Source organism: Piliocolobus tephrosceles, chromosome 19 (genome assembly GCF_002776525.5).
Source record: "Piliocolobus tephrosceles isolate RC106 chromosome 19, ASM277652v3, whole genome shotgun sequence".
Classification (NCBI taxonomy): Eukaryota; Metazoa; Chordata; class Mammalia; order Primates; family Cercopithecidae; genus Piliocolobus; species Piliocolobus tephrosceles.
The window spans coordinates 57,733,678-57,755,208 of record NC_045452.1 but is presented as its reverse complement, the minus strand read 5'-3'; the positions used below and the strand labels follow the sequence as shown (position 1 = coordinate 57,755,208).

Here is a 21,531-nt window from a genome sequence, read left to right as displayed (position 1 = left end):
ATCACATCCAAAAATGTCATGTGGCTAAGCCGAACAGCAGTTCGTCAGGGTAATACACTGGCCTTCTATTCGGAGGTCTTTTGGAGTGGAATTTTGCTGAACAATTTAATCCATATCAGACGTATATGCCTGTGGGTGAAATTTTGGATAGATAAAGAAAATATGGTAAGAGAGGGACCAGCTGCAAATGTAGGAAAAGAACATACCAGGCAGAGGGAACAAGGGCAGATTATTCAAGCAAGAGCAATTCTTGGAAATTCAAGAGGCAGTGCAGAGGCTAATGTTGCTGAAGCTGAGTGAGCAAGGGTCACAGTGGAGGGGAAGATGAGGCCGTGAAGTCAACAAGATGCCAGACGTTATAGAGACGTGCCGTCCAGTCCGGCAGCCACTTGTTACATGTGGCTTTGGAGCACTGGAAATGCTGCCAGTACAACTGAGCAACTGAAATTTTGGTTTTGTTTTACTTTAATTAACTCAAATTTAAAATATGATGCTCAATTTAGTTATTGGAAAACTTTTAAGTAATTTTGAAACAAATTGGGTATGTGAATCTGCGTATTCAGTTGTACATTATGTAAAATCCAAAGGCCGAAGAGGCTTTCCCAATACAAATCTAGTGGCTTATTTGAGATATGCTGTAAGTGTAAAGTACACAATAGGTTTTGAAATCTTAGAACAAAAAATAAAAGTATAAAATATCTCACTATATCTCACTAATGTTGTTACTTATTTTTAATTTATATGGATATATATTAGTTTTATGTATTTAAGGGGTCCATGTTACATTCCAGTGCAAGCAAAAAATGTGTAATCATCAAATCTGGGTAACTGGGATATCCATCACTTCGAACATCTATCATTTCTTTGTGTTGAGAACTCTATGAGTCTGTTCTCACGCTGCTAGTAAAGACATATCCGAGACTGGGTAACTTGTAAAGGAAAAACATGTAATCGACTCACAGTTCCACATGACTGCAGGGAGGCCTCACAATCACGGCTGAAGGCAAATGAGGCGCGAAGTCATCTTACATGGTGGCAGGCAAGAGAGTGTGTGCACGGGAACTTCCCTTTAACAAAGCATCAGATCTTATGAGACTTAGTCACTATCCAGAAGAGCAACCCTGGAAAGACCTACTCTCATGATTCAGTTACCTCCCACCAGTCCCCTTCCATGACATGCGGGAATTTTGGTAGCTACAATTCAAGATGAGATTTGGGTAGGGACACAGCCAAACCATATCGGGAACGTTCTAAATCTTATAGCTATTTTGACATATACAATAAGTTATCGTTAACTATAGTTGCCCTCTTGTGCTACCAAACACTACATCTTATTCCTCCTATCTAACTGTAATTTTGTACCCATTAACAAATCTCTCTTCATTCTTCCCTGCCCAGTATCCTTTCCAGCCTCTGGTAACCACCATTCTATTCTTCATCCATGAGATCAGTTTTTTTCAGCTCCCACATATAAGTGAGAATATTGCCTTTTAGCTAAGCCTGACTTACTTCACTCAGTGTCCTCCGGTTTCATCTATATTGCTGCAAATGATAAGATTTCATTCTCTTTTATGGCTGAATAACATTCCATAATGTACATGTCTCACATTTTCTTTATCCATTCATGCATTGGTGAACACTTAGGTTGATTCTGTATCATGGCTATTGTTATTATTATGAGGCGGAGTCTCGCTCTGTCGCCAGGCTAGAGTGCAGTGGCACGATCTCGGCCCACTGAAACCTCCGCCTCCCTGGTTCAGGCAATTCTCCTGCCTCAGCCTCCCGAGTAGCTGGGACTACAGTCACATGCCACCACACCCAGCTAATTTTTGTATTTTTATCAGAGACAGGGTTTCACCATATTGGTCAGTATGGTCTCAATCTCTTGACCTCGTGATCACCCGCCTTGACCTCCCAAAGTGCTGGGATTACAGGCGTGAGCCACTGCACCACCTGGCTACTATTTTTTTATATTGACTACATGTTGAAATTATACCACTATAAATATATTGGCTTACATTATATTATTACAATTAATTTGACCATTGTTATGTTTCTTTTTCAGTATGGCTCTTAGAAAATTTAACATTGCATAGTTGGCTCCCATTGCCATTGTCTATATTAGACAGCACTAATATAGAGCTTTATAATATTAAGGAGGACTTTAAAAAGGATGAGAGACCACTGGAGTGTTTTGATCAGGGGTGCAAGCAATCTTCTCAGATCATAATATAAGAGAATGACCTTTGCTACAGAGCTGAGAATAGACTGAAAGGGGTACAAAGGCAGAAGCAAGGGAGAAACATCAGTAGGGAGACCATTGCAATACATCCAGTGAATTTCATAGTATTATTCTAATTTGACATCACTTTAATATAAATTTATGTAGCTATTGGTGAACATCCTTTTAAAAAGAACAAATAACATATTCAGCATATATTAATTAGAATGGATTACATTAAAGACAAGAATTGAGTTTGTTATATATTTTTCTTTATTCAAATTATTTCAAGAATTTATAAAAACAACTCATTGACTGTATGTTTAAGAAATGCATGCAATTCTAGAAAGCAAGAGAAAAACATTGATCACAGGGAAATATTACATTCTAGGTATAATGTAAAATTGTGTTTTTTTACGCTAAATACATGGTCAAAAGAGTAATGTGCTTAGTTTTAAAATAGTGTTCACCTTTGTGAAAATATGCACATTTATATTTTTCTCTAAGTGGTTTCCAACTTGCTTGGATAATCATCACATATTAATAAGAAAAACAAACTATTTCTGTAAGTAGTTTTATAATTATTCAAGAAGAAAATGGTATTTCTGTATCTTCGTTTAAAAACCTTTGATTTTAGTTATTCAATTTAATAATAGCTAGTCAAGTGTGGTAGTGCATGCCTGTAATCACAACTCCTCAGGAGGCTGAGGCAGGAGGATCATTTGAACACAGAAGTTCAAGACCAGCCTGAGCAATACAGCGAGACCCCCATCTCAAGTAATAATAGTAATAATAGAAATAATAATAAATAGCATTTCTTGTACAACATTAGAAATAGACTGTTAGTATTTTTCAAACATGCAAATAATTGAACATACTTACAAATATTTCAGTAAGCCTAGGGGACCAGAATCTACTTATGTAGAATAGCTTAGAAAGCATCATAAAATAACATATAACTTAATGTGTTTATAAGAAAATATGTGTCATAGATAGTATACAAATGAGCAGTAAGACAAAAAGCCTTTGAAAGGTAACATCATCACAGTATTTTGAAGTAGAACCTAAGGAGGAGATAATATTGAATCTGAATCTAATATAATATTAAAATAATGATCAGATAGTTAATCTGAATCAAATGTGATATTAAAACATATATGACTAATTCAAATTAGTGTATTTATTCACATAGATCCCTTCATTTCAAATTTACAGCTCACCAACACTAAAATGTCTTCTCTCTGCTTTAGTATTGTGGACATGAAAAATTTCCTGCCCTTGGAATGAAGATGAAGTCTTGATCAGAGCAAATCTCCTCTTTAAATAATTATTGTTAGTACTCTTGGTATCTCAAAATTCTTCACATGCATCAGTATTTGAAACATTTCTGGTTATGTAAAAGTTATTTTATTATAATCTTCTTTGTTTAAATGATCTTTGATGTTTCTTGGGCTTCTAATAATTTTGCTAAGATTGTAAGAGCAATTATCAGTGAGTTCAGTCTAATGCCAAAAAAAAAAAAATTCTAATTTTTTAAAAACTTTTGAATTCAGGGGTACAAGTACAGGTTTGTTACATAGGTAAACCTGAGTCAGAGGGTTTTTTTTGTGTGTGTGTGTATACAGATTATTTCATCATCCAGGTATTAAGCCTAGTACCTATTAGTTATTTGTCCTGATCCTCTCCCCCCACACCCTCCACCCTTTGATAGTTCTCAATGTGTGTTGTTCCCCTGTATGTGTCTATGTATTCTCATCATTTAACTCCAACTTATAAGTGAGAAGATGCATTGGTTGTCTGTTCCTAAGTTAGTTTGCTAAGGATAATGTCCTCCAGCTCCATCTAGGTCCCTGCAGAGGACATGACATCATTCTTTTTTATGGCCACATAGTATTCCATGGTGAACTTGTACCACATTTTCTTTATCCAGTCTATCACTGATGGACATTTAGGTTGAGTCCATGTCTTTACTATTGTGATAGTGCTGCAGTGAACACACAAATGCATGTGTCTTTATACTAGAATGCTTTGCATTCCTTTGGGTATATACCCAGTAATGGGACTGCTGAGTCAAATGCTATTTCTGTCTTCGGGTTTCGAAGAATCCCCACACAGTCTTCCACAATGGCTGAACTAATATACACCACCATCAACAGTGTAACAGTGTTCCTTTTCCTCTACAACCTAGCCAGGGTCTCTTGTTGACTTTTTAATAATAGTGATTCTCACTGATGTGAGATGGGTATCTCATTGTGGTTTCGATTTGCATTTCCCTAGTGATCAGTGATGTTGAGCTTTTTATCAAATGATTGTTGGCCACATGTATGTCCTCTTTTGAGAAGTGTCTGTTCATGTTCTTTGCCCACTTTTTTTTTTTTTTTTTTTTTTTTGAGACGGAGTCTTGCTCTGTCGTCCGGGCTGGAGTGCAGTGGCCGGATCTCAGCTCACTGCAAGCTCCGCCTCCTGGGTTTACGCTATTCTCCTGCCTCAGCCTCCGGAGTAGCTGGGACTACAGGCGCCCGCCACCTCGCCCGGCTAGTTTTTTGCATTTTTTAGTAGAGATGGGGTTTCACCGTGTTAGCCAGGATGGTCTCGATCTCCTGACCTCGTGATCCGCCCGTCACGGCCTCCCAAAGTGCTGGGATTACAGGCTTGAGCCACCGCGCCCGGCCACTTTGCCCACTTTTTAATGGGTTTTTTTTCTTGTAAATTTGTTTAAGTTTCTTATAAATGCTAGATATTAGACCTTTGTCAGATGCATAGTTTGAAAAAATTTTCTTCCATTCTGTAGGTTGTCTGTTTATTCTGTTGATAGTTTATTTTGCTGTGCAGAAGCTCTTTAGTTTAATTATATCCCATTTGTCAACTTTTGCTATTGTTGCGATTAATTTTGACATCTTCATCATGAAATCTTTGCCATGTTTATGTCCTGAATGATATTAACTAGGTTGCCTTCCAGGGTTTTTATATTTTGGGATTTACATATAAGTCTTTCATCCATCTTGGGTTAATTTTTGTATACAGTATAAGGAAGGGGTCCACTTTCAGTCTTCTGCATATGGCTAGCCAGCTATCCCAGCACCATTTGTTGAATAGGGAATCCTTTTCTCATTGCTTGTTTTTGTCAAGTTTGTTGAAGATCGATAGTTATAGATGTACGTTCTTATTTATGGGTTCTCTATTCTGCTCCATTGGGTTGTATGTCTGCTCTTATATCAGAACCATGCTGTTTTGGTTACTGTAGCCCTGTAGTTTTTCTGTGATTTTTTTCAGATAGCATAAAATGATTAATTTCTATGATGCAAATACTAGGGTGTCATCAATGCTAAAACAATTGTCCTGTACAATTTTTTCTTACCATACCAAAATTTTTTGTTTTGGCATCTTATTTTAATTATTCTAAGAGATCTTTATTAACCTAATAAGTATTGGATATATAAAATTTAAAGATCATATCTTAATAAACCAAGATTTTAATTTTATTTAGGTATATGCAGGTTTGCTTTGAAATGCAAATTCTGAAATAAACAGGCATTATTAGTATTTATAAAACAACTTGAATACTGATATATCTATATCACCAATAATTCTTCCTTTGATAACTCAGAAGTTTTTATGAAAGAGGTTCATTTAAGCTTTGTTTTCTAAATACATAGGTGAAATTATACTTAAAGATGATACACCTATTCATGAAAAATTCAGTTACATAACGTAAAAAATAGAAGACAGATTAGCCATTGAAAGTACAGCTACAATATTTTTATTAGTATTTTATGTATGATTTGAGGAAGGAAAGATATTCTGATGAGAAAAGGGGGAATAATATTAGAAATATGAATAATTCACCTTACTTATCAAATTTTTCTTATGGCCAATAAAGATATTATCATGAATGAAACCAAATTAGAGAGAGTGCCAGTATGTGCTAAGAAGTCACATATAGGTATTCCTTAATAAAAATCACTCTTATGATTCAAGGATCATAAAATATGCTGATATTTATGCATAACTTGGCTGTTCAAAATTAGAACAAACACTGCATATCCAGTGTTACGGTTAACTGGCAGTAAGCACACATCTAATTTAGTATTCCACATAGCCATTAGAATTCCCATGGTACATGGACTGAATCCAGTTAATTGCCATAGCTTTTTCTACATATGACAGAACACAGAGAACTGAATCTATGAAATCATTAATTGAATTATCCTTTAAATCTGCCAAAGGATATATTAGTTTTTACTCCCTTGGTAGTTTCCCTCAGCATAAATCAAATGAGAAAACTCAAATGACTGAAAAAAAAGTCAGAGTGTTACAGGTTGTTTTAAATATAGAGTTAAACCTTAGTTAATGTATGGGGCCAGCTTCTCTACAAAATAATAATAAAGGTCTAAGAAAGACAATGTGTTACAATAGATATAACACTGGATTGAAGTCCAGGTTTCTGTGTCTTTAGAAATATCAAACAAATGTGGGTGTATTTCTCATCCTCTTTTAAATGGAGTGATGACATCTAGAATACATGCTTATCCTGGTTTTCATTCATCGATTTTACTGTTATTGACTGAATAGGTACTTATATTTAGGTGCTGTAGAAGAACTGTGAGGCAAGTAACATTGTTCTTTCCCTCATTGAATTTGTAAATTAGGCTGACCGGGTGTGGTGGTTCATGCCTGTAATCCCGACACTTTGGGAGGCCGAGGCAGGTGGATCACCTGAAGTCAGGAGTTCGAGACCAGCCTGGGCAACATGGTGAAACCCCATCTCTATTAAGAATACCAAAAAATTAGCTAAGCCTGGTGGTGCATGCCTATAATCCCAGCTCTTGAGAGGCTGATGTAGGAGCATCACTTGAACCCGGGAAGAAGAGGTGGCAGTTAGACGAGATTATGCCACTGTACTCCTGGTCCATAACTGGGGCTGCAGAGCGAGACTTTGTCTCAAAGAAAAAAAAAAGAAAAATAATTTATAAATAAGGGAGATAGAACATACATGGGTATATTAAAATGAAATATATCAAAAGTGGTTAGGTTTTGACCATACTGCCAAAAGCAGTCTACAAATTCAACTCAATTCTAATAAAAATAACACCATAATTCTTCACAGAATTAGAAAAAATAATTCTAAAATTCATATGGAATTGTAAAAGAGCCCTCATAGCCAAAGCAATACTAAGCAGAAAGAACAAATCTGGAGGCAACACATTACCCAACTCTACTGTATGGCTATAGCCAACATAACAGCATGGATTAAATAGGCACACAGTCCAATGGAACAAAATAGAGAACTCAGAAATAAAGCCAAATACTTATAGCCAACTGATCTTTGACAAAGCAAACAAAAACCCATAAAGTGGGGAAAGGACACCCTATTCAACAAACGGTACTGGAATAATTGGCAAGTCACATGTAGAAAAATGAAACTGCGTCCTCATCTTCCACTTTAAGCAAAAATCAACTCAAGATAGATCAAAGACTTAAATCTAAGACCTGAAATCATAAAAATCCTAGAAGATAACATGGGAAAATTCCTCTAGACATTGGCTTAGGCAAAGATTTCATGACCAAGAACCTAAAAGCAAATGCAATAAAAACAAAGATAAATAGATGGGACTTAATTAAGTTAAAAAGCTTCTGCACAGAAAAAAAAAAAATCAGGTAGTAAACAGTCAACCCACCGAGTGGAAGAAAATCTTCACAAACTGTGTGTCCGACAAAGGACTAATATCAAGAATCTACAAGGATCTCAAATCAGCAAGAAAAATAAATAATACTATCAATATGTGGGCTAAGGACTTGAATAGGCAATTCTCAAAGAAGATACACAAATGGGCAACAAATATATGTAAAATTCTCAACATTACTAACAATCAGGGAGATGCAAATCAAAACCACAATGTGATACAACCTCCTTGCTGAAAGAATAGCCATAATCAAAGAAATAAAAAAGCAATAGTGTTGGCACACATATGGCGAAAACAGAACACTTTTAGACTGCTGGTGGGGATGTAAACTAGTACAACTGTCATGGGATCTTTAGGGTGTCACTTTGCCACCTGGAAACTTCTGTGGCTGGTGGTACCTCTGCTTGGGTTTTGCTTGCTTACACTGGGCTCATTCTGCCCACTTGGCAAAGCAGGCTGCACTCAGCTCATGCTACTGGCCTAGATCCCATACCTGCCAAGGGCGAACCAGGTCAGGAGTGGTAAGGGGTGTCTGGGTGGGCGACTACAGGGTCCAGCTACTGGGTCCAGCCAGGCACTCCGTCTGCTATGGTGGGGCAGGCAGCTCCAGGCACCACTCCATGCAAGGCTGAACCAGGTGTATCTCAAGGGGCTTCCACTGCAGGCACCATCATTTAGACCAGGGGAATGCAATGGTACATGAAAGCTCAGAGACTCCAGGGAGTCCAGAGCCCCAAAGATGGTGTTACATCATGCCACAGCCTTGGTATGGGGACCTCCAAGGTCTGGGCTCCCAGCAGAACCACAGCTCTTCTGTCTTTCTCATTGCCTGCAATGTGGCAAGTGGGGGGCATGTTTCAGCCCTGTTTGTCTTATAGCTCTTTCAGTCCTGCCATTCTGCAGGTCCTGAGTTCTTGTCTCATGTCCAGGAAGAATGAGGTATACAGACAAGTGGTGGGCGAGCAAGGAGGAAAGGAGCTTCACTGAGCTACAGAAAGGCTCTCAGGAGACCCTAAGTGGGTAGCTGTATCCACCAGCAGGTCATCCTGACATCTGTCCAACTCTAGCTGAGTCAGGTTTTTATGGGTTCAGAGGGAGGAAGTGTGTGCTGATTGATCCATGGTTGGCCATGGGTAGGCCTGGAAAAAGCACTATAAGTTATCACTCTGGGCCATGATTCCATGCAGAACTTACAGTCCTACCCCCAGGCTTCAGGCTGTCCCTGGATTGAAGGTGGTGTTTCACAGGAGACCCTCAGCTTTCTACCAGGAGCCTGTCTGCCTCCTGCTGCCATCAACATGCGGTCCATGGCCCCAGGCTTTTCATGCCAAGGGGTGCCTGTAGGGCCCTGCTGAGCCACCCTTAGTCCTCCATCAGCCTCCCTCCTGTTCTCCTGGGTGTCCAATGTCCGGAGGGTGTCGAGGTAGCAGGGGGCTGGTGTGTCAGCACCTCCATAAATGTGCACACACCTAGGTGGGATGGGACAGCACCTGGGCTGGGCCACAACTTTGCTCCAAAATCAGAGCAGGCACCAGGAGTGAGGAGAGGCCAGGGATGGGAGCATGCACTTCCCAGCCTATAGAGGAAGGGAAGCTTCCTCACCTCCCGAGAACAGAGCATGACTGTGTGGCTGCACCTGCACAAGGGAGTACAGGGTTCCCACCCCACCTACTCAGTAGGAGGCAGGGCTTCTTCCTGTTCCTGGCCCCTGCAAGCTCTGTGGAGTGCACAGCCCCAGCCAGACCTCCCCAGCTGCAGCTGGCATCTTCACAGTGGCTGCTCCAGATGGACTGTCGCTGCCATCACAACCACTATGGAAAACTGTGTGGAGATTCCATAAAGAACTAAAAGTAGATCTGCCATTTTATCCAACAATCCCACTACTGGATATCTACCCAGAGAAAAGAAGTCATTATATGAAATAAACACTTGCACATACATGTTTATAGCAGCACAATTAGCAACTGCAAAAGTATGGAACCAGCCCAAATGTCCATTAATCAATAAGTGGATAAAGAAAATGTAGTGTGTGTGAATACTATTCAGCCATATGAAGGAACAAAATAATGGCATTTGTAGCAACCTGGTTGGATTTGGAGACCATTATTCTAAGTGATGTAACTCAGGAATGGAACACCAAACATTGAATGTTCATACTCATAAGTGGGAACTACACTATGAGGATGCAAAGGCAGAAGAATGATACAATGGACTTTGGGAACTGAGGGAAAAGGGTGAGAGTAGGTGAGGAATAAAATACTAGACATTGGATACAGTAGATACTGCTCGGGTGATGGGTATACCAAAATCCCACAAATCAGCACTAAATAACTTATCCTTAGAACCAAACACCACCTGTTCCAGAAAAACTTATTGAAATAAAAATTTAAAAAGAAGAAAAATTGTGATTAGGCAGATTGAGACAGCTAGAACAAAGGGCTGAAAGCACAAAAGAGTTCAGGATGATTAAGGTTTAAGAAAAAGAGTTAATCTAAATGTGTGTAAGGTCACAAATAGGCATAGATAGTTTATGTGAAGCTTTGTAAAGAGTCATAAAAGTTTGGATTTAAGGAGTGTGAATAGGATCTTTAAAAGATTTTAGGCAGGATAGTTACATTCGCTTAAAGTAGAAACTGGTAGGTGAGTAAGCCAGCAAGGGGCTTCTAAAACTGACCAGGTAGTGACTATGAACTAGACAAGAGAACTCATACCAAATATTGAGAGACGTGAATGGTATTTCTATATATTCTGCTTTAGTGGTAAGAAATCAATGACAAAGCTTTTAAAATTGACACCCTATTATAACCAAATCTAAGTTCAGCTGCTCACCACTTGAAAGCCAAACATGAGAGACGAGAGTTGGCGGGAGGAAAAGCAGATTTATTCTGAGAGCCAGCAAACCAAGAAAATGGTGGACTAGCATCCTAAACTACCATATTAAGTCAGTACAAATTTCAGCCTCTTTTTTGTTAAGGTCAGGGAGGGGGAAGAGGACGGGATTAGGATCAAGAGGTGACCAAGGGTTGCAGACATTTGAGTGTCAGTGAGGATCCAATGGGGTTGGAAACTTTTTTTGTCTTTGGTCAAGTCATAATGTTCCTATAAGTATTTAATGAGAAATATGGTTAATTTTTAGATACTTTTCCTTTAACCCCAGAATTAGTTTTGAAAATTGTATGATTGCTGTCTTTCATATTATGAGTGTTATAAAATTATTCTAACCTGCATGCTACATGTAAGAATGGATAAAGGCTCCTTAAACAAAAATGGAGTTAGTTACAACAGTTCTTTTGCTGTTTCACTGTAACACTATTACTTCTGAAAATAACTATTTCTATTATTTGTAGTTCTTAAAATATAATATTAAAAAGGACATTTGAAAATTGCCACAGAGTATTATGACTGGAAAAGAGGAAGATATTTCACTCTAATATGTGAATGCTTTGAAGAGTATGTAAGACATAATCTACAATACAATCATAATACAGTTTTACAAGGACAATGTCTATTCATATTATCAATATGATTTTTAAAAACTTATTTTTTATTATAAATTATTTCCCAGTAATGCCTTTTCAATTTGATTTAGAAAGTGAAATGTATATCGTGAGTGTTATAGTGAGTTGCCTTGTTCTGATATTCATCACCTGGTGGAAATTCAGTTCAAAGACTTGTATATTTCAGTTCTCAGAGCCTGTGTTATGTTTTGTTATCAGCTTCACCCTGCTCAGACACAGGCAGAATTCAGTAATGCAGGCCAGCACTCAGCAAGAAATAAGACTTTTCTTAGGTCACAGGTACCAACCACAAATGAACTAGGCTCAGAAAAAAGATTTCAGAGCCAGAGGAGGAATTACAAAAGAAAGTAGAAGGCTTGCATTAAGCAAGTAATCAAGTCAAGAAATCCCATACTGCAGGGGAATGCAGTGATCAGTACTAACTCCAAGTTCACCTCCAAGTCTCAGCAATAAGAAAAAAAAAAAGAGGCAGGGAGGGGGCATTTATCAAAACAAGTATAACTTGGTACCAAGTCTAAAGACATGCTTAAAAGTTTCTTTGGTATCTCCTAGTATGGAAAAGATTGGGCTGAAAATAAGCTTGTTCTGAATGAAGCATTGAGGAAGGTGACAGATTCAGATCCTGGCATATGTCACTGTTTCATGTGATGCTGGCAATGTAATGCCAGAGATTCATTCAAGGGCAGGGATTTAAGAATAAATGTTCTAGGTCAGACTTCTGCCTATACAGCTGCCATTTTATTAAATCTAAATAATTTATCATTAGGGATTGTTTCATTGTGATAACAGCTAAAAGAGCATATTTCCTTGTTTTTAATGTCTATAGACACATTACAAAGTTTGGATGTTTGTATATTTTGAATGTTTGCAGTATTCTTTTTCTTACAGTCTTTATAGTAATGCACAGTTTTTATTAACTATATACTTATTGAGAAGATTTTGGAGTCTTAAGATAATACATTTATCACCAAGGACCACTGCATTATTTACCCTCATGTAGTCTTTGTTTGAAAGATATTCAGTTATTAAAATATATACCAAGTAACTTTTTTTTTTTTTTCCTGAGATGGAGTCTAACTTTGTTGCCCAGGCTGGAGTGCAGTGATGCAATCTTGGCTCATTGCAGCCTCCATCACCTGGGTTCAAGTGATTCTCGTGCCTCAGCCTCCCAAGTACCAGGGATTACAGGCACCTTATTGTACAAACATATACATATCAATTCCTGCATGTGTATATAGTAAACTGCACCAGAGGCTTCTATAAACATGAAATAATTATTATCCCAAGTAGCTTACATAATGCTTCAGAAAAGCAAATGCCACTTTTTATATGGTCTAGTGCTACCTTATGTATCCTAAAAGTGATATGCATGTTTATTTTTAAAATTTGTCCCAGAGTTATTTTAAAGAACTCTTAGAGGTTAAGGAATTTGGAAAGAATTTATATAGTTCAACTCACAAATTCTTTAAAGAAAAGAAAAAAAGGCCAAACTGATAAGTAGAAACTCAAGGTCACATCTTTGCTACTTGGCAGAGTTGGCACTCAATTTTGATGGCAAGCTCAATGCTATTTCCAGTACAAAATTTTGGTTATAAGCAGCAGCCACAGATTTTATTTTGTTTCCATCCACTATTGTGTGTGTGTATGTATGTGTGTGCCACCTCTAGACCTTTTTAATTTAGTTGTATATATTTATGGGGTACAATGTGATGTTTTCATATATGTCCAACAGTGTGGAATGATTAAATTTTTCACCTCACATACTCAGGACTTTTGTGATGAGAACATTTGAAATGTACTGTCTTAGCAATTTTGAAACACATGATACACTAACTGTTGTCATTTTATTGTGTCATACATCTCAAAAACTTACTTCTGTTGTCTAACTGAATCTTTGAACCCCTCGGCCAACATCTTTCTATCCCTCTTAACCACCACAACCACTGGTAATCACCAATCTACTGTCTTTTTCTATGAATTTGACTGTTTTTGACTCCACATGTATAAATTAGATTATGCAGTATTTGTGTTTCTGTACCTGGTTTAATTGTTGATTAATTTATGACATCTTTGGTTTAGTAAAAATGGGAAATATGGATACTTTAGGGAAAAAATGTTGTTTAGTTGTATTGTGGCCATTCCAACTTAGATTTCATACCTGAGTCTTCAAAATAATTTATACAAAAAAGTGGCTATGACTTAAACAAAATAAAAAGTGAGGAAAGAACCATTTATTTTATTGGATTTTATCCTAAACTCTCACTTTATAAAGTAGTTTGTTCCAGAAATAGTTTCTACACAAGTAGATAGTCATTAACATAATCAATAGTTATTTTTTGTCAGATTAGTAAGAGCAAATTTAACTCTGGTTGTCTTACATTTTAATAATTGGTAATTTATGAGTGCTTGTATGTTAATCCTGTTAAACTTATGTGATAAAAGTATTCAAATGACATATATTTTTTGAGTTCTGATGCCCTATGTTAAATACACGAAATTAGGCCAGGCGCAGTGGCTCACGCCTGTAATCCCAACACTTTGGGAGGCTGAGGTGGCGGATCACAAGTTCAGGAGATCCAGACCATCCTGGCTAACAGGGTGAAACCCCATCTCCACTAAAAATACAAAAAAATTAGCCGGGCGTGGTGGCGGCGCCTGTGGTCCCAGCTATTCGGAGCTGAGGCAGGAGAATGGGGTGAACCCAGGAGGCGGAGCTTGCAGTGAGCTGAGATCGCGCCACTGCACTCCAGCCTGGGCAACAGAGGGAGACTCCCTCTCAAAAAAACAAAACGAAACAAAACAAAACAAAAACATGAAATTAGAATTATGTGGCTTCTTTTTACGGTCAAGCAAAGATTACTAATGCTTATACTACTTAAATGATTATGTAACTTAAAGAAAATGCCTATAATTATTTTATTATATTGTATTACAGATGCCCCCAAGTTCATATCAAACCAAACAATTTATTACTCTTGGGAAGGAAATCCTATCAATATAAGTTGTGATGTGAAATCGAATCCACCAGCATCAATTCACTGGAGAAGAGAGAAATTAGTCTTACCCGCTAAAAACACGACCAATTTAAAGACATATAGTACAGGAAGAAAGATGATATTAGAGGTAAGTCCATGTGTATACATGAAAAAATTGTATTATTTTAGCAACTATCTATTATTTCAGAATATATTTAAATATCTTCATATACCTATATACAATGAGAGAGAAATCATAGTGTATATATTTTACAGTTATTTACTCAAAGGTCCATTGGATCATGGCCCATTAATGATGAGTATATGAAAGTCTATTCACTTATATAGAAATGTGGCTATATAGCAAAGACCACTATTTTTATGAATGCAATTTTAGGAATGAAAACAATTATATGGCAGGCCGCCATAGCTCACGCCTGTAATCCCAGCACTTTGGGAGGCCTGAGGCGGGCGGATCACAAGGTCAGGTGATTCTGGTCAACATGGTGAAACCCCATCTCTGCTGAAAATACAGAGAGGGTGTGGTGGTACACGCCTGTAGTCCCAGCTTTTCGGAAGGCTGAGACAGGAGAATCGCTTGAATCTGGGAGGTGGAGGTTGCAGCGAGCGGAGATTGTGCCACTGCAGTCCAGTCTGGCCACTCCAGCCTGGTAACTGAGCAAGACTCTGTCTCAAAAAAAAGAAAAGAAAAGAAAAAATATATAAATATATGGAAAATCTAGGAAGAAAAGTTGGTAATTTAATAGTTATTGAGTGCTACAAATTTGTCTTCAATGTTGATACTTTCATTGATTCTATTATGTGTTATAGCTTTTTTTCTTTTCGGTCTGGCAGGACTAAATGCTATCTGTTGGATAGATTTTTACAATTCTAGTATAAATTCCAAAATAAATGAAATTTACTTGTTCATTATCTTTTGTTTTATTACTAAAAATAAGATTTTGTATAATTATTTTTATTTTGCCAAGTAATTGGCCTTTAAATACTGTTTAAATAAAATGCTTCTTATTTATTAATTGGAGTATATGTGTGTATCAATTTCTAAAACAAATTTAAAAATCTATGAAAATGATCATCACCCTTTCCAAATTATGATGTGGTTAGGACAATTGGGAATCTTTTCCACACAGTCTTATTTGCTGAAAGGTTGCTACATTTTATTCACTAATTCAGTTTACATAAACTAAATGAAATGCACGTTTTAGAATACCATCTAATATCCGTACTGCATTAACTTAAAGTATCCTCATTGATGTCATTTAGACTTAAAAAAAATTGTTTGGTAGGGGGATTTAGATATCACGTCTGCAAATATTTGCATGGCTGAGTGGTTGGTAATTAAATCACTTTGTCTAAATCAATTTCAATGTAAAGAAGTTTCTTTCAAATTGTTTTAGAAGAACTAGCTATTTGTGACTTGACAGGGATGTCAATTTCATAAAAACATCTGGGCAGTTTTAAACTAAATGTTATGTGTTTTACCTTAGTGAAAAGCTCAGGTTAGATTTAACTTGTTTTGTGTAGGGTGTAGTCTCGTTGAACACCTTAATAAATTACCATGGATAGGATGGTTAAAATCACAGAAATTTACAGTTCTGGAGGGTAGAGGTTCAATATCATGGTGCCTGCAGGGTTGCCTTCTATAGAGGACCCTTCCCTGAACTTGTACTTGGCCACCTTCTGGCTGTGTCCTCACATGCCCTTTCCTCTGTGCGCACACAGAGTTCTGGTGTCTTCCTCTTGTTTTACAAGGATACCAGTCCTGTTGGAGTAGGTCCCACTCTTATTATCTCATTTAACCTTAATTACCTTCTTAAAGATCCTATCTCCAAATTCATTCACACTGGAAGTTAGGGTTTCAGTATATGAATGGGCAGAGTGAGGAGGCGGGCAGTTCGGTCCATAACAAGTGGATTGAAGTTCATGAGTAAATGACAGACTAATGTGTAATTTCTGCTTTGCTTCATCTTGACATTTTTTAGTTCCTCAGCCAACTCATAATTCTCTATATTTAATGTGAAGGAACATTTTATACATACAACATAGTATATAGTTTATGCTATTTAAGCTTCTGCCTGAAAACATCCCTCCACACTCCAAAATAAAATTAAAAAACAAAAACACAATTTTGGTTTACTTGACACACAGCCAGGTGATCTGTTGGCTAAACCACTGACTTTAAACAGACATGTTTATGTGTATACTCTCACAAATTAAATTTAAATTCTGAATGAAAAATATACATGTGTGACTAACACAATTTGAAAACATAGCATAACAAAAAATAACATAAAGAGAAAGCAACAATGAGCATTACTAATATTTGATTATTAGTATATACAGTTGCTTGAGACACTTTTGTGTAATAATGATTGTAAAAGTCATACATGTGCTAATTCTTAAGAATATAAAATGAAACATAGAAAAAAGTTTACACTTAACAAATCGTCAATAATAAGAATTGAGTTTAAGTTTTTTTTAAGTATATATATTCAAACTGTTAAGATTATGCATTTTAAAATATAACCAAATATTCAATACATTATTTAAGTTACTGCCAATAAATGCATCTGTAAAGGTCTAGATCATCAAAACTTCATTTTTTTAGCTGACCACATCCTGCGGAAATTACACAACTTTTCAATATATGGGCAAGCATTGAAAGAAGGAATGGGTTTCTAATAGGCTCATTGGAATAATATTGTACTTTGAATTGTCTGTATCTTTCTTTCATATCCTAAATAGGGATGCTGACTGTTGTGTCCATGACTTTCTTATCATGGAATACATAGAAGAAATAAATATTTTTAGGTTTAAGAAAAAGTCTAGCAAGCTTCTTTATTAATATTATACACTCAGCTTATATTTAGATATTCAAAACTATATTTGTTACTTCACTATATTCTGTCCAAACCTAATATCATGAATTAATATCAGTATTTTTAGCTGGATACAGATATACCTTGGAGATATTGCAGGTTTAGTTCCAAGAGCACCTTAATAAAGTAAATATCACTATAAAGCCAGTCACACAGGTTTTTGGTTTTTCAATGCATATGAAAGTTATGTTGGCACTATAGTCTATTAAGTGTGCAAAAGCATGATGTATAAAAAGGTCTATGTAACATAACTGAAAAATACTTAGTTACTAAAAATTGCTGGGAATAATTTGAGCTTTAAGCAAGCTGTAATTTTCTTCATTGATGAAGAGTCTTGTCGCGAGGTTGATGACTGCTTACTGGTCAGAATGTTGATTGCTGAAGGTGGAATTTGCTGTGGCAATTTACTAAAATAAGGCAACGGTGAAGCACTTTGTTAATTAACACTTCCTTTCATGAAAGATCTCTGTGTAGCAGGTGATGCTATAAGGCTAATAACATATAATACTGTTTGTTAGCATTTACCTAGAGCAGGATATCTTTAGAAATGAAGTTAATCCTCTCAAACCCCGCCACTGCTTTATCAACTAAGCTTATGTAAAATTCTAAATCTTGGGTGATCATTTCAACATTTTTCAAGCATCTTCAGAAGGAGTAAATTCTACCACCAGAAACTACTTTATTTGCTCTTCCATAAAGAGCAATTTCCCATCTGTTAGAGTTTTATCATCAGATTGCAGCAATTCATTCACTTCTTCAGGCTCCATTTCTAATCCTAGCTCTCTATTTCCACCACATCTGCAGTTACTTCCTTCGCTGAAGTCTTGAACCCCTCAAAGTCATCCATGAGGGCTGGAATCAACTTCTTTCAGACTCTTATTAATGTTGACATTTTCACTTTCTCCCATGAGTCACAAGTAATTCTTAATGGCGTCAGCATGGTGAGTCCTTTTCAGAAGATTTTCAGTTGACTTTTACTTTTCCCAGATCTCTCAGAGGAATCACTGTTTTATGGCAGCTGTAGCCTTAAATCTTGTATTTCTGTATTTTTTGTTGTTGTTGTTGTTTTGAGACGGAGTCTCGCTGTGTGGCCCAGGCTGGAGTGCAGTGGTGTGATCTCAGCTCACCGCAAGCTCCCCCTCTTGGGTTCACACCATTCTCCTGCCTCAGCCTCCCGAGTAGCTGGGACTACAGGCGCCGCCACCATGTCCGGCTAACTTTTTGTGTTTTTAGTAGAGACGGGGTTTCACTGTGTTAACCAGGATGGTCTCGATCTCCTGACCCCGTAATCCGCCCACCTCAGCCTCCCAAAGTGCTGGAATTACAGGCGTCGGCCACCACACCGGCCACACATTGTATTTCTTAAGTACTAGGACTTGAAAGTTGAACTAACTCCTTGGTCCACAGGCTTCAGAATGGATGTTGGGTTAGCCAGCATGGAAACAACATTAATATCTTTGTATATGTTCATCAGAGCTCTTGGGTGACTAGGTCCATTGTCAATGAGCACGACTAGTTTGAAGGGAATCTTTTTTTTTTTTTCTTCTTTTCTCAGCACTATTATCTCAACAGTGGGCTTAAAATAGTCAATAAACCATGCTGTAAACAGATGTCCTGTCAACCAGGCTTAGTTTTCCCATGGGTAGAACACAGGCAGAGTCTATTTAGCATAATTCTTAAAGACCCTAGGATTGTTATAATGATAAATGAACAATCGCTTGAACTTAAGTCACTAGCTGTATTAGCCCCTAAAAAGAGATTCAACAGGTCCTTTGAAGTTTGAAGCCTGCCCTTTACATCTCATCTCTAGCTATAAAAGTCTAGATGACATCTTCTTGCAATAGAAAACTGTTTCATCTATTTTAAATTCTATTTTTTAGTATAGTCACTTCCATCAATGATCTTAGCTCGATCTTCTGGATAACGTGCTGCAGCTTCTACATCAGCATTTACTGCTTCACCTTGTATTTTTAATGTTATAGAGATAGCTTCTTCCCTTAAGCCTCATGGACTAACCCCTGCCAGCTTCAAACTCTTCTTCTGCAGCTTCCTCACCTCTGTCAGCCTTCACTGAATTGAGGTGTGTTAGGTCTTTGCTCTGGCTTAGGCTTTGACTTAGGCTTTGGCTTAAGGGAGTATTGTGGTTGGCTTTGTCTTCTACCCAGACCAATAAAATATTTCTCCATAACATAAGTAAGGCTGTTTAGCTTTCTTATCATTTGTGTGTCCACTAGTGTAGTACTTTTGACTTTTTTCAGGAACTGTCTCTTCACATTTACCACTTGGCTGTTTGTTGCAATAGGCTTCTGTTTTAGCCTATCTTGGTTTTGCCATGCCTTCCTCACTAAGCTTAATCACTAAGCTTCCTCACTTAAGCTTTTGATTTAATGTGGGAGATTGTGACTCTTCCTTTAACCTGAACACTTAGAGGCCATTGTAGGATTATGATTTGGCCTAATTTTAATATTATTGTGTCTCACAGAATAAGGCAGCTAAAGAGGAGGGAGAGAGATGGGGGTATGGCCAGTCAGTGGAACAGTCAGAACACACATTTATCAATTAAGTTCACTGTCTTAGGGGCACAGTTTGTGGTTCCCCAAAACAGTTACACTAGCACCATTGAAGATTACTGATCACAGATCACCATAGCAAATTTAATAATAATGCAAAGTTTAAAATATTGAGAGAATTACCAAAAAGTCAGAGAGATAGGACATGGGTAACTGTTGTTGAAAAAATGGTGCTGCCAGTTAGAATGGCAATCATTAAAAAGTCAGAAACAACAGGTGCCAGAGAGGATGTGGAGAAATAGGAACACTTCTACACTGTTGGTGCGACTGTAAACTAGTTCAAACGTTGTGGAAAACAGTGTGGCGATTCGTCAAGGATCTAGTACTAGAAATACTATTTGACCCAGCCATCCCATTACTGGGTATATACTCAAAGTATTATAAATCATGCTGCTATAAAGACACATGCACAGGTATTTTTATTGTGGCACTATTCACAATAGCAAAGACTTGGAACCAACCCTGATGTCCATCAATGACAGACTGAATTAAGAAAATGTGGCACATATACACCATGGAATACTATGCAGCCATTAAAAAGGATGAGTTTGTGGCCTTTGTAGGGACACGGATGCAGCTGGAAACCATCATTCTCAGCAAACTATTGCAAGAACAGAAAACCAAACACCGCATGTTCTCACTCATAAGTGGGAATTGAACAATGAGATCACTTGGACACAGGAAGGGGAACATCACACACCGGGGCCTGTTGTGCAGTGGGGGGACGGGGGAGGGATAGCATTAGGAGATATACCTAATGTAAATGACGAGTTAATGGGTGCAGCACACCAACATGGCACATGTATACATATGTAACAAACCTGCACATTGTGCACATGTACCCTACAACATCAAGTGTAAAAAAACAAATGGTGCTGATAGATTGCTTTAATGCAGGATCGCCACAAACCTTCAATTTGTAAAAAGAAAAAAAACAAACACTATCTTTCAAGCACGATAAAGACAGACACAATAAAACAGGTGTGTCTGTATTTAAATATGAAGAAATAGTTTTATCAGTAGATGTTTCTAGTAGATGTTTATCAGTAAATGTTTATCAGTAGATGTTTCTTGATTAATATTTTCAATGCTTTGCACTTTTTAAACATTTAAATATTTTTACTTGATGTTCTATAATACACCCTTGTCATCTTATATTTTCATACAATTATATAACATTTCATTGTGCTGGGTTTAAGTGTCAAACCACTATTGGACTTTGGTTTTATGTTGCTTTCTTTTTTTTTTTTTTTTTCTGAGACAGAGTCTCGTTCTGTCACCCAGGCTGGAGTGCTGTGGCCGGATCTCAGCTCACTGCAAGCTCCGCCTCCCGGGTTCACGCCATTCTCCTGCCTCAGCCTCCCAGTAGTTGGGACTACAGGCGCCGCCACCTCGCCCGGCTAGTTTTTTGTAGTTTTTAGTAGAGACGGGGTTTCACCGTGTTAGCCAGGATGGTCTCGATCTCCTGACCTCGTGATCCGCCCGTCTCAGCCTCCCAAAGTGCTGGGATTACAGGCTTGAGCCACCGCGCCCGGCTATGTTGCTTTCTTAGAATACATCAAATAAGCTTCAGGGTACCTGATTTGGCCAGATTATATCTAGAGCATGTGTGCAGATGTGTGTGTGTGTGTGTGTGTGTGTGTGTGTGTGTGTGTGTGTGTGT

At 37.5% G+C, this 21,531-nt stretch overlaps 1 protein-coding gene across 6 annotated transcripts in view; it reads left to right on the top strand.

The window, feature by feature from the left end:
* NCAM2 (neural cell adhesion molecule 2) overlaps nucleotides 1–21,531 on the top strand; it is a 506,280-nt gene that overhangs the window by 361,464 nt on the left and 123,285 nt on the right. For all 6 annotated transcript variants that reach the window (XM_023227524.3, XM_026446625.2, XM_026446624.2 and 3 more), the window contains one exon: nucleotides 14,359–14,546. In XM_023227524.3, the coding sequence (XP_023083292.2) occupies nucleotides 14,359–14,546 (188 nt within the window). The remainder of the gene's footprint in view (nucleotides 1–14,358; nucleotides 14,547–21,531) is intronic.